The 15,605-nt window shown below is 44.2% G+C and overlaps 1 protein-coding gene across 3 annotated transcripts; it reads right to left on the reverse strand.

The window, feature by feature from the left end:
* Window positions 1-103: 103 nt before the first annotated feature.
* fam169ab (family with sequence similarity 169 member Ab) lies at window positions 104-15,118 on the reverse strand. Of its 3 annotated transcripts, none has more exons than XM_076099521.1 (11): window positions 14,969-15,118; window positions 8,712-8,848; window positions 7,918-8,103; window positions 7,318-7,489; window positions 6,986-7,165; window positions 6,725-6,847; window positions 6,423-6,553; window positions 6,293-6,323; window positions 5,943-6,042; window positions 5,026-5,119; window positions 104-4,936 (listed from the first exon to the last, which is right to left on the reverse strand). In XM_076099521.1, exons 2-11 carry the CDS (start codon window positions 8,844-8,846, stop codon window positions 1,388-1,390), a joined length of 4,701 nt encoding a protein of 1,566 aa, XP_075955636.1. In that variant the 5' UTR covers window positions 8,847-8,848; window positions 14,969-15,118; the 3' UTR covers window positions 104-1,387. The 3 variants fall into 3 exon arrangements, with proteins under 3 accessions (XP_075955636.1, XP_075955634.1, XP_075955635.1); XM_076099519.1 differs by having other exon boundaries at window positions 6,423-6,556; XM_076099520.1 differs by lacking the exon at window positions 14,969-15,118 and adding an exon at window positions 14,820-14,962 and having other exon boundaries at window positions 6,423-6,556.
* Window positions 15,119-15,605: the final 487 nt, after the last annotated feature.

Raw genomic sequence — 15,605 nt, forward strand, 5'->3', positions numbered from 1 at the left:
GCATGTAAACGTAGTCAGTGACACCATTTAAATGTAAGACTCGATCGAACACTAAGATCCAATGAGAAAGGTTTATGACCAATAAGCACAAAAGTCGAACTGCTACCTTCAGAAACCTTTATTTACCACAATTTCAGCTCATGGAAACATCATTGCACAGAGAAAAGTCCACACAGACAAAAAAATGTTAGTGACCTTGAATGACTTCAACGGCATCTGCTAATAAGCACAAACACATTCGAGAAAGATCACAGCTTTACATCACACAGCTAATTAAATGTTATCCTCCACATGATGCAGACAACAAAATCAACACTTAAACTCACATGGATGTATAATGTAGACTAAATAATCACATTAATAAAAACAAGAAGCGTGATAGAGGGCATTGACTTGAGAAGCGTCCTCTCTACAGGTTGTACCGCTCAACTTCACTAAGTTAGATGAAAGCGTAACACGAGAGGTGATTACATGTTAGATGGATCTACAGGTTACAAATCTCTACATGTGAAATGTATATAGAAAAAAAAAGAGAAGATGTTAATATTAAGACCTGAGTTCTGCTGATAGTTGCAAAGCAAGAACATGTTTTGGTAATTCTTTTTTTTAATCAAAGTACATAAACAAGCTATACAAAATAACCGGTTCCTCTGTAGAGTCAAAAACTATTGGAGCGTTTCACCAATTTAAAGAGACTTATTCTTATTTAGACTTATTCATTTGATTCCTGACTGACATGTTGCCGAGTAAAAAAATACCAAAAGCTATAGTTGAGATTTGTTTCATCACATGATGCAAACTGGACATTCACATTTTTACAATATAAAAATAATAATTCCCTACTTGTAAGAGTTCTCAGTTAAAATGGAAAAATGAAATCTACTGTGGACCCCGCACGAGTTTGTCCATTTGTTTTTGTGTGCAGATTTCAATGAACCCAGTCTCTTCTTGACCAAACTTGGGTGTTTTAACTCTTTAATATAATTTATGTTCACATACAAACTGGGAAAAGGAAAAAACGCTTTTCAAATCCAACACAGTGTGAAGGACTTGTATGTCATTATAATGGTCAGGGTGGCGTAGGTTTTTGTTTTTGGTAAACGGAGACATGCTGGTGAGAGACACTGTCCCCAGGTCAGATTACAATGAGGGGGTAGAGAGGATAGATAATAGTGGCCCTAAAAGCAAGACCATGGACCTTTACCACAGCGCCCCTGTGGTCACGAGTATCCCCTGCATTCCACCGGGCGCAGCACTTTGTGAGCCTGCATTCAAAAATTTTGTATGAAAATATATATATATCGTTTTGCTTTTTTGGCATTTTCCCAGTTTAGTGACTCCACACATGCACTTTTGTGTCATTGTCAATGATGGTATTGTGAACATCCTAAACTCTGCTGAGATGCTTAGATTTGCACGTCACCTCGGTACTTTTTCTCTTCTGAGCTGATCGAGGGCTCCTTTCGTCGTTGGACACTTTAGCGCTGCGGCGTCTGGATTTAGACTGCGGGGTTATTATTACTGAAGGAACTGACCTCCCCCTTAAAACTCTCTTCCCAATCACTATGGGTTCCTCCTCTTCCTCGGATGTATTCTGCTCATATTCCTCGTCCTCTTGGCTTGATCCAGCTGCCTCTACCTCTTCATCTGTATCCGAAGAAGGCTCAGCTTTCTCGTTGCCTTGGTCCTCGTCTGATGCTACTGTAACCTTTACCTCCTCGTCAGTGTTGCCCTCAGTGTCATCTCGCTCACCCTCATTGTTTTCCCTGTAACACACCTTTGGCCTTTTTCGTACGGATCTTCGAGGGGAATCGTCTTTCTGTCTTCTGGATCTTGGAGATGGTGTGGAAGGTGACGCTTTTTGTTTGCTCCAAAATGCTCTTGTTGTTACGGCTGGAGCTTCATCCTCGGCCACCACAGATGCATCTTCAACTAGAGCCTCTCCTTCAGCGGTGGCAGCGTCCGATCGCACTTCTGCCGCAGCAGTGGGTTGTTCTACGACTGCGGTTTCCTCAGCTGATGAAGGTAGGACAGTGTCAGTACCAATCCCATCCACAGCTTCCACACTGTTGACCTCCTCTTCAAGCCCTCCTGCTTCCTCTGTCGAGGCATCCTTCGTCTGCTCTGCGTCTCCCACAGTAGGTTCTTCCCCAGCCGCATTACGAGCTCCTTCCTCTTCCACATCTTTGTCTTTCTCCTCCGGTGATTCCTGCCCAGCCTCTTCTTCCTCTCCTTCAATCTCTTCAGCGGGAGTATCTTCTTCTTCTCGCTCTTCCTCGGTCTGACACCGTGTGCGAGCTCTTTTGGATTTACGTCTAGGTGTGGCATCAGCAGGCTTTCTTCCCTTCCTCAGAACCCTAATTTCTACTGCTGGTTCATCTTCGTCTGTGCTGTTATCTCCCGGTGCCTCCTCCTCTTGCTCATCATCCTGTTTCTTTGTGGCTCTCACAGTCTTTTCACCACTTCTTAGGACTCTTTCAACAACTGGTACTTCCTCCTCAGACACATCTTTTGCCTGCTCAACCTTTGCTGTCAACATTGTCTCCTGTGCACTTTCCGCCACTTCAGATGTGGAGGTTGACTGTTCTCCCTCCACTGTATCTTGCTTTGCGAGTGCTTCCTCTGCAACTACCACGGTCTTTTCCTCATCATTGTGTTGTCCAACTGAGGCCTCTGTGTCCACATCGGCAACTGTCTCAGTACAGTCGATCTGTCCCTCCTCCTGAGCATCGTGTTGGTTGACAGCTTGCTCTGCCACTATATCCTCTTTCTCTGAGGCCATTTCTGCTTCTATATTTTCTGCTTGTTCAGTTGCATCCCTTTCTTCAAGTTTCTCTCCCTTCTTCCGATCAGTCATCTGTTGTTCTTCCTCTTCTTCCTCTGTCTCTCTCGCCTCAACTGCTGTAGAGTCCTCTCCTCTCTCCTCTTCCTCTTCTTCTTCTTCTTCTTCCTCTTCCTCTTCCTCTTCCTCTTCCTCTTCCTCTTCCTGGAGTTGCTTGCGGGTTCTTTTTGTTCTCTGTCGGGCATAGTATGATTTCCTTCCAGCCCTCAAAACCCTGATTTCAACTATCGGTACCACTTCCTTAATTTTTGGAGCTGCCTCCTTTCTCGGTCTGCCTCTGGTTCTTGGTGTGGCTTCGACCGCTTCAGCTGTCTCCTCATCTCTCCCGTCCTCTGTTTCTTGTTTTGTGACTGCTTCCACTTTATACTCACACCGTTCCTCTTTCACTGTCACCTTCTCCAGCTCAGTTTTTTCTACACCCACAGAGGATGCAGGGACAGTCTCCTGTGCCACCGTTTCTTCTTCTTTCATTGTTTCTTCCCTCTGCTCCTCTTCTGCCTCAGCAGCAGTCTTTTGTACAGGAAGACCCTCCTCTGTAGCTGCTGTTTCATCCTGGACGTCGTGATGGGGTTTTTGCAGGTCCACTAAAACCACTGTCACTCTTCGGAGATCTGAAAGCTGGGTTGCCGTTTCCTTACTCTGTTGCTCCTCTGCTGAAGGTGTTGCCTCATCTTCGACAGGTGGAAGTACAGCTGAGTCAGTGGCCGGTGAAGGTAATGGTGCATCTGTCTCTTCTTGTACTAAATCATCTGCAGCAGCTGAAACTACAGCTGTGCTCTCTTCCTCTCCAGTCAGCATCATTGTTCCTTCCTCAGACTCTCCTTTTTCCCCCTCCACAGTAACAAGTTCCTCATTCTCCACCTCCATTTTATCCTCCTCTGGGGCTTTCCCCTCGTCCCCTTCAGTTAGTGGCTCTGACACCAGCCCTGTTTTATCTTCCACTGCATCTTGTTTTTGCTCCACCACCGCTTCCTCCACATCATCTATTTCTAACTCTAAACCCTCCTCATTTTCAGAGGCCGCTTCCTTAACCTTATCTACTATCTCCTCTATCTCCTCATCAGTCTTCTCTACATCTTCTTCCCCTACTCCTGTTTCCTCGACACATTTAGATTCCTCCTCTCCCTTTTGCGTTTCTTCCTGGATTTGTTTACGGCTTCTTTTGGATTTTCCTTTAGGTGTGTCAGTGGTAGAAACCCTCCCACGTCTCAGTGTTCTGGTTGTCACTGCTGGTTCTTCTTCACCGTTCTCTGCTTCTTGTTCATCCACTGGCTCCTGTTGTTTCTCCATCTTCTCTTCATTTTTCAGTTGTTCATCTTCTAGCTGTTGCTTTTCTTCGGATAACTCTTCCACCGTGACTACATCCTCTTCTATGGAGGTTTGTTCTTCTTCTTGTGCTTCTCCCTCAGTTCCATCCGACTCCTCCACTACCTGGGTTGTAGAGACGTCTTCCTCCTCTGCCACTTCATCAACCTCTTTCTCTAATTCTTCAGATACGTTTTGGCTACATCGGGTATATTTGTGTGTGGGTGGAGGGGTGTTCTTAATAGTTCTTCCTCTCAAAATGACCCCTGCCTTCTGGGCTGTAGTTCCCTGCTTTACCCCCTCTTCTTGCTTGCTGTGACGCGTAGATCTCCGTCTGGGGGTTATGCTCTCTACAGTTGTCGCAGCCTTTACATTGGCTCTTCCGGTTTTTCCAGCTTCACCATTCTCTGATGTTGCATGTGTTGATAGACTTAGCTCTTGTTGTGTTACTCTCTCTTCCGACTTTTCATCAGTGACCCCAACTTGAGTTCCCTCTCCCACTTTGTCCAGAGTTTCTGCTTCCTCCAAAGCTTCTTCACAGACTGCCAGCGCTGCAGTGTCTTCCTTCTGACACTCTTCCTCAATTTCTGATGCCACATTCTCAACTGTTATCTGTGAGTCACAGGAGATGCTGTTCAGATTCTGGGGGGTATTATCTTCTACTTGTGGCTCCTCAGTCGTAGGTGCTAATGTAACGTCATCTTCTTGTAGGTCTTGTTGGGCTAGGACGGTGGCTGGTTGGTCCAACATATGCTCTCCTTGCTCTCCAGGAGCCACACTGGACATACCCTAAAAATAAACAAGATCAATTGAATCATGAACAGGTTGCTGTACTGGTCTGTAGACAAACATGTGAAGAAGAATGTGCATATACACACCTCAGTCTTCACCAATTCAGAGACGTGAAGTTCTGTCTTCTGTTGCGCAGAAACTTGATCCTTGCTCGGGGTTTCTGCTTCAATATCCTCAATTCTAAAAAGATTAGACACCACTTGTTAATTTCAACAATTTGCTGCTTTCCTCATTATTATATTTGTAACTGTATTTTGATGAGAATCACTAATAAATACAGCCATAGTCTACTATTGTATTTGCAGTTGATGGCAGCCTTTTCAGCTGATTGAGCATGTTGGGGACTCTTGTACGCCACCGCCTTTTGTACAACAAATAAAAGCTTAAAATTCACCAGAGGGCTTTTACTGACGTAGTTCATATTGTAGAAGAAAACGTTCAAATCTCCTCAGTTAACTAAGCATCCAACTAAAAACCCATTCAAAAAACAACGAGCGAACCGGAAGACCAAACTAATATCCTGTTTTTAGGACTCATTCCTGCAGCACTGTGTGATGGCAACTGTGGTCCCACACTACTTCAAGACGCCTATTGTTTGACTGAGAGACCCCTATTGGTGGAAAATTACAAGTTGTGTTATGACCTGAGATACAGTACAATTAAAACTGAAATAGTGCCAGGTTGACGCGGGCAGTTTATCACAACATGTGACCAACAAGCAGAACATCAATCTGCAGAAATGATCACTTTTCTACCGTTTGTGGAGCAGCCGTCCATCCTCGTCTACTGCGGGGAACACTAGTGATGCCATGCTGAGTTTGATCAGAAGAACGGGCTAATACATGAAAGCTAATCACTTCGCTAATTGGTTAGCTGTGAATGTATTTTAAAGATTTTGAAATGTCTTGTATTGCTGCTGAAGAAAGACTATTTGAATAAGAGAACTATGATCAATAAAACCCTAACGATACCCATCCCTAGTGATGGTTTTATTCATACAGACCTGATGACTTTCTCGGACTTGTCCTCTCCAATCTCTTCTCCCATCTTCCTTCGTTTGGAGCCGCTACTCCGACTCCGGGCTGTGAGGGGCACCTCAGCCTCTGAAAGTGTTACGATCGTAACAACGTTACTACATCATCAGATTAAGCCATACAAACTTTAATGTGCAACCTAAAGACCCTTTCACACAAAGATTCCGACGTAAAAAAATGAAAGAAGGTCCGCCTTGAAACAAAAAAAGGCGGCATAATGCTGCCAACAACAGCAGTGACGCAGAATAACTGCGCGACATTCCCGCCTTGAACATTCGGTGTGAAAGAGACTTTGGGGGAGAGTTTACAGCGTACTCACCTCTGGTAGCGCTCAGTAGCGTCACTTCCTCCTACAAATCACAATGACTGGGATTATTTTTTTTTTAACTTGTAGAATTATTTGTTTCTCAAATACGTGATCTGCAAAATTGGAAGAAATAACAACGCACCACAATTTCCACCGTGCATTCTATAGAGCCGGCCTCTTTTATTTGAGTGGTGATCGCCTTCATCACCGCGTCCGGTTCCATCCTTTCAGTAATCACGAGTGATTCCTCTGTGAATGACCAACTCTTGGATACTGCTGAGGAACAAGGTAAGACGTGCTTAGATAAGTAGAAAAACTATTTTGCAGCACATTCTTTACTAAATTAAATATTTGGCAATTTCAAGATGACACAATCTTTACGGTGTCAAATCTTTTGGGATATCCCGGAGGGATTTTAATGGTCTAGCTCTACAACATTTTTACCACTCTGGTCCATGGTCTGGATCTTTCTGGCGATATTGGTCCTCTGGTTGGGCCCACCTATGCTCTCCACCTCCCACAGCAGGTCTGTGTCTCCTGGGTACTGACCCAGGTATTTCCCACACACTAGGGAACAGAGAGGAGTGTATTTAACTTACGGTAATGTACTGTTAGTGTCTCTATATACCAGCACAGACTGTAAGAAAGTAGATTCAGACTCTACATATGAATAAGGTGTACTTGCTGCAGGGTGGACTCATGTACCTTTAAACATGAATTTTGTTATGGGGTACTTCAACCCGAGACAGTCCTCTTTGAAACTGAGCACAAAGTCCTCCAGCATCTGCAGGCCGAAGCCTTTACCACGCTGACATTTTCTAACGAAGATGGAGTCCATCACAGGGAGCTGATAGCTTCTGGTTGAGAAAGAACTAATAAAGCTGCCTGCACGAGAAACAAAAAGCACAGTCATGAGAACATTTTCAGAAAGGAATGAACCAACACGTGGACTAAATCAGGTCTTGTACCGGCGTAAACTGTAAGCAGTAAGCAGTACGGGGCATATGTATGCGTTTAATGAACGTCACATAAATTACCTGAGGGTTTGACTGAGTAGAAGCCGACAGCCTCTCCATTATTCCAGAGGATTTTCGCGTTGTCTTTTTCTCCATGGCAGAGGAAGGGGAGCTCCTCAGGGCTCATCTCTTTGGCTCGATAGACGACGCGATTGAGGATGTATAGAACTATTCTCTCTCCCACCGTCTCCACCTGTGGGACAGGCAGAAGAACGTGGTATTCACAAAAAAGGGGACATGTCATGAAAAACACATTTGGGTAGATGGAGTGCCTACCAACACACAAACTGGGAAATAAGACAACCCAGTCAGAACCCCATCTGATATATTTGGGTGCACCAGACCTGAAATAACTTTTCGGTTACGCTTGAATGGATGGCGCACAATATTCAGTCGAGCGTTTCCAAATAAAAAGTATGATTTTATGGTCTTTTGATGAATATCTTTTCAATAACTGCAGTCTTGACATTGTCACTCATAAAGCAGGTGATGACACCCTCCCTAAATTATGATTAAGCATGACAATCAACTTTAGTCTTGTTTGATAACCGCTAATAAATAAATAACATCTGTATAGGGGCAAGTAAAAAGTTGACTTTGGGCAGTTGATCTCCCTCATACCTCCACAGCTCCACCTCGAGTGGGGTCTGCCGTCTTGAGGATGTCGTCCACCGCCCACCAGCGGTCCAGCAGGTACAGCGCCACGGCGGTGAACGGGTCGCTGGGAGAGAAGAGGGCCAGGATCTTCTGTTTGTCGCCGGATCCATAGAGAGGGACGAAGCCCACGCTGGAGACGTCTATGGTGACCTGAGGACAGATGGACGTCTCAGTGCACGGCATTAACCACACCTCGCTCCAGGTGCATGATTTCAATGATTCACTAATTATTTCATGTTGCAGCTGGTAAAAGGACCCCGACTGAGAAGTTACATCAGATTCGAAGTTACATCGTCGAATCTGATTGGTCAAGTCTGAGTTTTTTCTCTCTTCTTTTGCTCATTGGTCTGTTTGAGCTTCATGTGCCTATAGACAAACAGTAGAAAGTTATTGGTCGAGATACGTGAGACGCATCGTTTAGCCGTCGTTTCAGAATGGGCTGTTTGTAGTGTGTAGGTGTGACAGACACGGTTTCATCCCGTTTGCCCCCCCCCCCCCATTGTAGCAATCCACAAACAGACTTACTTAGATGTTGTGTTAATCTGAATCTGCAAAGAAACTGGTAAATAAAGCCGTCAGATAAATGTAGTGGTTTAGAAGTATAAAGAGGCCGAACATGGAAATACTCGAGTATAGCACAAGTACCTCAACATTGTATTTAAATACAGTACTTAGCTACATTCCAATGACCTGACACGTATGGTTGTAAAGACAGCACACTGGTCCAGTCAGGACAGCCCAGGTGTGGCGGGTTGTACCTGGGTGGAGTCGGAGAGGGCGAGGTGTTCGGGGGAATCGGGGTTGCTGTAGAGGAGGTTGTTCATGTAGTTGTGGGCCAACCACTCCAGCTCCGTCTGGCTGACGTCAGCCAGGAGGTCCACGGGGAACTTCATGCCTACAGGACACACAGAGAGCAGCGAGAGGCAGCGGTCTCAGAGGAGATCTAGAAACCTTAAACTTATCTCTCAAACATTATTCCAGCAGTGCTTTTTGTATAAGTCTTCCCTTTTATGTGGCCTGAAATCAAATACAGCCATTGGAAATCACACTTTAAATGGGACAGATCTATGGCAGCAGTAAAGCGAAGAAGTTTAAAGTACAACTTTGGGTCCAATATATTTTCAGGGTATGGCTTCTGTTTTTCCATAGTTTTCTTATTCCCCCCTAAATCCCCACAAAAAGATCAACACTAACAACAGAGAAAGTTCCTCATCAACGTCACTCAAACAGGAGGAGACGGCCCCGTTGGCCCTACGTGAGATATTTAGTCTAGAAATGGGGACAATGTTTGGGTGTCTCTGGGGTTCAGAAGTGCTGACCTGTTAGCAGTAAGCGATTTTACGCCCTTGTTAGTAAAATGACCAAAATGCATGCCCCTTGTCAACCTGCCCCCCCTCCTCTCTGTCCCCTAGTATAGAGTAAATGCACAGGCAGGGGGCTGTATAGCTGAGTATGTTAGTCTCTAGTCTAACTCATTGATCCTTTATCTGACTGAGGTGTGAGCAAGTTAAAATCTGTGGTCCCAACCATGACTCTTAAATATCAGTAGTCTAACTGTACTGTGTGTGTGTGTGTGTGTGTGTGTGTGTGTGCGTGTGTGTGTGTGTGTGTGTGTGTGTGTGCTGTCCGTGGTGCTGAAGTACGACTTTGTATTTGCGACTTCCTCTCTGAGCTCTTTCATGGGATTAAGTTGCAACGGTCCAGCCTGTTAACAATCAGAAAGTGGCCTACTGCCATAAATAATTACGTGAAAGAACCATCGCGAAAATGTTTTTTAAAGTGACATATTGCAAAACAAGTGGAGTTGCTTTTAACCACTCCTCAATGCAAAGAGAGAAGAGCATTTAAACCTGTACATAATGCAATTAGTGTCCTACATTGATTTGCATGGAGACACGTTCAGTCAATAATAGGGCACCACTCTCCCTTTATAAAGTCTCTGTTAAAAGTTGTAACTTTATTAATGGTTAATCAATCATTTGCACATTTTGGTCGAGTTCATCTGCAGCTCTTTTCTAGAAATGAGTGATCCGACCTGTCAAATGGAGTTTCCACAACCTTCACAATCCTAACATTTGTTGTTGTTTTTTGTAGTAAATTATTTATTAACCATTAATAAAGCCCACCTTTGGAATAATTATCTTTGTCATTTCATTATTGCAAACTTTAAAGTTTTTTCTGTTGATATGTGCCTTACTTTAATAGTAAAATGAAATACTTAAACTAACAAGAAATCAGAAAAATAAAGCCCGAACTGAAGAAAGCTCTTCCAATCCCAGCACATGCCTCCAGACCAAACAGTAGTCCATTCACTTCACTTCAGTCTCTATGGAGGACAGACTTGACCTCAACCCGTGGCAGTGGTAATCTGATCCAATCCAGCTGCCACAACCAATCCCAGTTAATCCTCAGGGATCTCTTGTGAGACTAATAAACTGTGAAAGTTACTGAACAAAGTTAGCTTAAGTTAGGATCAGAAGGCAACTTTAGTTTCTCCTTACTATTTCTTTAAAGCACTACTATTTGGAGTACACAGGCAGCTCCCGAAGCTAACACGGCTAATATGTCTAATCCAGTTGAGTTGAAGTCAATTAAAAACAAGTGTAACTATACATCCATAGAACCAAGAGAAACCTAGAACCTCCCAAGAGACAGGCGGACACACGTGGAGACAACTCAGTCTGTTTCCAATGAACAGCTAAACAAGTCGTTCTTTCAGTCGGGGCAACACACAGGAAACTCCTACTAATAGAATAGGAGTGCAATGGACATTGAACTGTTTTTCCGTTGTCGTTTGACTAGTACAAAAAGAAAAGGCGATTGTTGTTAGCCGTCATGGTTACGACACACGGGACCGTAGTGTGGTCGCAGCTCTGAAGACGGACCGCTGGCTAGTTAGTTATAGGAGATAGGGTGGTTTTCTATTTTTTTTTATTTATTTATTTTTTTTTTTTACATCTGGCACTGTAGTTCTCCTACACGTTTGGCCCACGGGAGAAGTTTCAGTTGGTTGCAATCTTCAACCTCACCACTAGATGTCGCCAGATCCTACAAACTGGCCCTTTAATTCACGCAAGATAAATATATTGCAGATTACCAGCTGTTTGACTTTAGGGTCGGGGCTTTTTAAACACCTATTATGTCCCACTGCTAACAAACATATGCTACAATAAATACCTTGTAAAAGGCAAACAAACACTGAACCACGACTCGCACAAATGTAGCATCCATTACTGCAGGGTGGCGTAGGATTATGTAAAACCAGCAGGAGGTTGTAGAAGGAAGCAAACGGGGTCTACGGCCGATACCTTCAGGGGCTGCAGGGTGAAGCCGCTTGGAACGAAGAGTCAAACAAGCCCATTCACAAGGCTTCAACAGCTGTCTGCTCACACATGCTTGACAGAAAATACATGCATGAACACATGTTCGTGTTTTGCTCAACTTGAACACACGTTCATCGTTGTAAAAAACGAGCTTTGTGTTTTTGCATGACAGTAGAACGTGACAGGAATTTCCATTGTCTTTCAATTTAGGCTGAAACACAAACTTCTAGCCTTGCAAAATCACAAAAAACATGCACACAGTAGTCAACACGGCGATAACACAGCGCACACTAAACACAGTGGTAAAGACTTGATGAGAGTGCGACCTGAAGGACCAGTTTTCTCAGGTTGTAACCCTGGGGGGTGTCAACGCCTGCACATCTCCGCCAACAACACCGACAACAACCAGGAGACATAATCTCATCAGAGTGTGAACCCATTGATCGCCTTAGTGTCAATGTGACATCCGTGTACAAACAGAAACACAGTCCAGATGTTCTATTACTAGCTTTTAAAAAAGGACGATGCAGGGACTCTGCAGTACATGTTCCTACAGAGTTTCTAAGAAAGTTTGTAACCTTCTGACCAGCTACAGTCAGATATGGCGTTGAAATTATTAAGTAGCATCCGTCCCCAGCACACGACACTTCCCGCTTGTCCTTCTGTTTCTCCCAACAGCACACTTGCACCCTGTGATGAGCGTCACTAGTTCGGGTTATGTGTGTCAGAGCTAACCCCCCCTCCCACATCTCCATCCATACGCCACTTTTATCCACAAGAAAGTACAGACACTTTGTCTCTTAATACGCATTTAAGTGCACACTGAGCACAAGGTTACAATGTCAGGGGGAAAGCCACATCCTGGAATGCTGAGAGGACGCCGGGGGGCAGGTTCAGTTATTTGTATGACAATCATTCGCAGGCTAAATTGCAGCTTGTGACAGCACTAATGCAGCTACATAACCACGCTACCTAACTTCGACAGTCCCTTCATGAATCCGTTCTGACACAGCTCAAAGCTCCAGCCAAATAAGTGCACAACCTTCTGCGGGTAGCGGTGGTCTACTCAGCACCGATTCCATCATTTACTCTGCGACGTGAGCGGTTTGCGTTCATTCGTTAAATCTCAGTTTTTCAAGCACGACTCACCTACATCGGCACTTGATGTGCATTTGCACTAAAGCGTGCATGACGCAGCTGGAATTTTGTATCAGGCTTATAAATATAATCTTGCATCGGGAGCAAAAAATACATCCGGGGCATCTGAGGGACAGTTTAAACCCCATGAGAGACAGGTCCTCCTGGGTGTGTTTTTTATGCCATTCACATATTTTACAGATGTGGACGCCAATGGATGCCTTTCATAAAACATCCAACACGGACACCCATCCATTATGTATGTCCCCTGTCCCTCTCTGACGCACACACTGTCACTGAGCATCAGCAGCCGAGCAGAAAGTCCAGTCTGTGTTTTGTGAGAGCGAGAGAGAGAGAGAGAGAGAGAGAGAGGGGGAGAGAGAGAAAACAACCCTGGCTGCTGACTGCGTGTTTGTGTGTGGATGCATGCACGGCTCTGGTGAACGCAGGCCCAGAGTTCCCTCGGGCTAGGGAGTAGAGAATACCACAAAATGCCCCCATTAACCAGACACTTCTCTCTTGCTTGCTCTTAAACAGCTCTACTTTGGGCACCGGGCCTAACACTCTCAAGATGTTAACAACACTGGGTGGAAACCTAGTGGATGGCTGGACCTTGTTTGGTCAATGCGTGCTGAAAGTATCATATCGCATCACGTTGTTAAATCTACATTTGAGTCAAATAACTGTACAAACAACTCCATATGTACTGAGGACGTGTTTTCTTTCCTTGTGTAATATTTTTAATTGTGCCGCGGCCAACGGGGGAAACTCCATCCCCCGTACCGACCAATGGTGTAACTCCGCTCACTCGGTAAGTCGGGGGGTAGAGTTGCGCTTTGAGAGAGAGCCTGCCCTGCTGTGCTTAGCTCATTAAAAAAAAAAAAAAAAAAAACATGCTTGTGCAACACTTCTGTGATTGCGAGATAAAAACTGGCGGCACAGTGGCTGCAAAGACGCCAACGTTTAAATCCAATATTAACTCTTAACATTACATTTATATATATATGAAGTGAAGTGAATCATGATATATATATATATATATATATATATATTATTATTATTTTTTTTTTTTTTTTTTTTTTTTTTCTATCATGATTCACTTCACAAAACCTTTAGAAGGAAAATAGCACATTATTTCCATTTGTCTCTCGTGACTACGAGGCTATCTTGGAATAAGTTTTCACACAGGTCTGTGGGATATAAAACATCCTGCGTCTGCGACAGATGTGCAAAAAACAAGACACCTAATGAGCCAAACGAGGAAAGAAGGGGGAGTCTGAGGCCTTCGTTTCAGTAATAACTCAGATCTTTCTTATTAAAGTGCACATAAAGTAATGGAGGAGAAGACGTAGGATCATGATGGTAATGTTCTTGAGCTCTTATAACAGTGAGAGCTCACCTTTACACTAGGCTTACAGAGCAGTTTGACCTTTAACCTACCGGGTCTTTAACACCCTGCTTGCAGTTTAAAAAGCTACAACTGACACTTTCTACTGAGAAAATAAAGCATTTTTTTTTGCATTTTGACAAAAAACGACACCGATATTTCTGACACAAACGAACACGGTGAAGAGGCCGCACGGACCATTCTTCTCTTACTTCATGTGTAAATTTGCATTCAACGCGGACGTTTGTTAATGCAGCTGGGTGTAAAAAAAAAAAAGAGCTCAAACCGAACACACGACTGCCGGCCTGTGCCAACAAGTAGCGCTGCTGCTGCACGCGACAAGGCTGAGTGCGCACTTTTTTATTTTCATGTTATCAACGCACCAAAACAAGCGAAACACGTCTTTCAGAAACTTAATGTAAAACCCCGCGAAAGTTTAAAAAAGGGTACATAGAGTTCCTAAAGTGTCGGTAGGATTGGGGGGGGTGCTCTCAGCGGACACGCTGCAAAATGTCCCAGCAACAGACGCAAACATGAGAGGAAAATAAAACAACTTTCCTACAGATTTCAGACACGCAAACTCACCACTAACCGTTTGAGCTTTTCGGGTCTGCTCCGTTTACTTCACTACAGTAGAAACAGTTAACATGACGCCAACGGTTTCAAAGAAGTTTGAGGTCTCGGTGTGCGCCAGTGATCAAAACACACGCACACAAAAACACTACGCAGCGAACTTTAGCCTGAAATATCTGAAAACAAATAATGGTCTATACGTGTTACGATAGAGCTTAAAGGACAGTGTTGTGTTTGAGGAGCCGTGGGGAAGTCGGCTGTAAAGCAGCTGCCATCGCGGTCGGATAGGATGTTTGAATTCCGAACATTTTGTCCCCGATAAAAACAGTGTGTTTTGTGCTTCGTCTCCAGCTAGCTGGTCGCATTAGCTGCGACTTCCATCGTTGTGTGTGTTCACAATGACGCTGTGGAGCCTACATGTACTCGCGATAGTCTGCATTTAATACCTGCCCGGGGGTTCCACTACAGCAGATTCCGCGGCCGTCCTCCTTTATTGTCTCCTAGTTCCAAAGTGCTCTGAGAACAAAACCGGGTTCGCACGCGCGCGCACACACACAGAACCGAACCGAGCCGAGCCGAATACACGCGAACTCACCTGCACTTTTTCACGGGACGGGAGGCGTTGTCTTTCCTGTAAAAACTCCCACTTTTCAATTTAAATTTCTGTAAACACGCTCCTGGTTTCTTGTGTCGTTATGGTGGGACGCTCCAGTGCGCATGCTCGGCTCGGGCCGCCAATCCCGTGCAGATGCTTTATATAACTACACTATAATCCAATCTGACCCCATAATCCCAAACTCACCGAGAGCGTCCGACGGGGACGTCATCACACCAGCATCTTCAAAGATGTACAAACGTGTTAGGGTTATATTGTGATAACCTCGTTGCAAACTGTGTTACAAACTATTTCCAAACCCACATAGGTTCATTTCAATTGTTACAGGAGATCCGAAAATGAATAAAGTTGCCAAATATGATTTAACATATGAATATTTGATGCACTGATGATGCGGCAGATTTTATCCTATATTACTACTGCGTAAACATGTAAAACAACAGCTAATTTGAGCCTTTTGAAATACCGTTGGGCAGTTCAATCTGTAACAATGCGCCCTATTCATAAATTGTATGTTTTTACATGAAATCTAAAATAGTGCGAAAGGGACATAAAATAGTGCTTAAGCAAATGTACAAAGTTCGATTCCACAGGTGCAGTGAGTTTGATGCAGCTT

The sequence above is a fragment of the Anarhichas minor genome, unplaced genomic scaffold (assembly GCF_050575085.1).
Source record: "Anarhichas minor isolate MPS153535 unplaced genomic scaffold, ASM5057508v1 ptg000025l, whole genome shotgun sequence".
NCBI classification, from domain to species: Eukaryota; Metazoa; Chordata; class Actinopteri; order Perciformes; family Anarhichadidae; genus Anarhichas; species Anarhichas minor.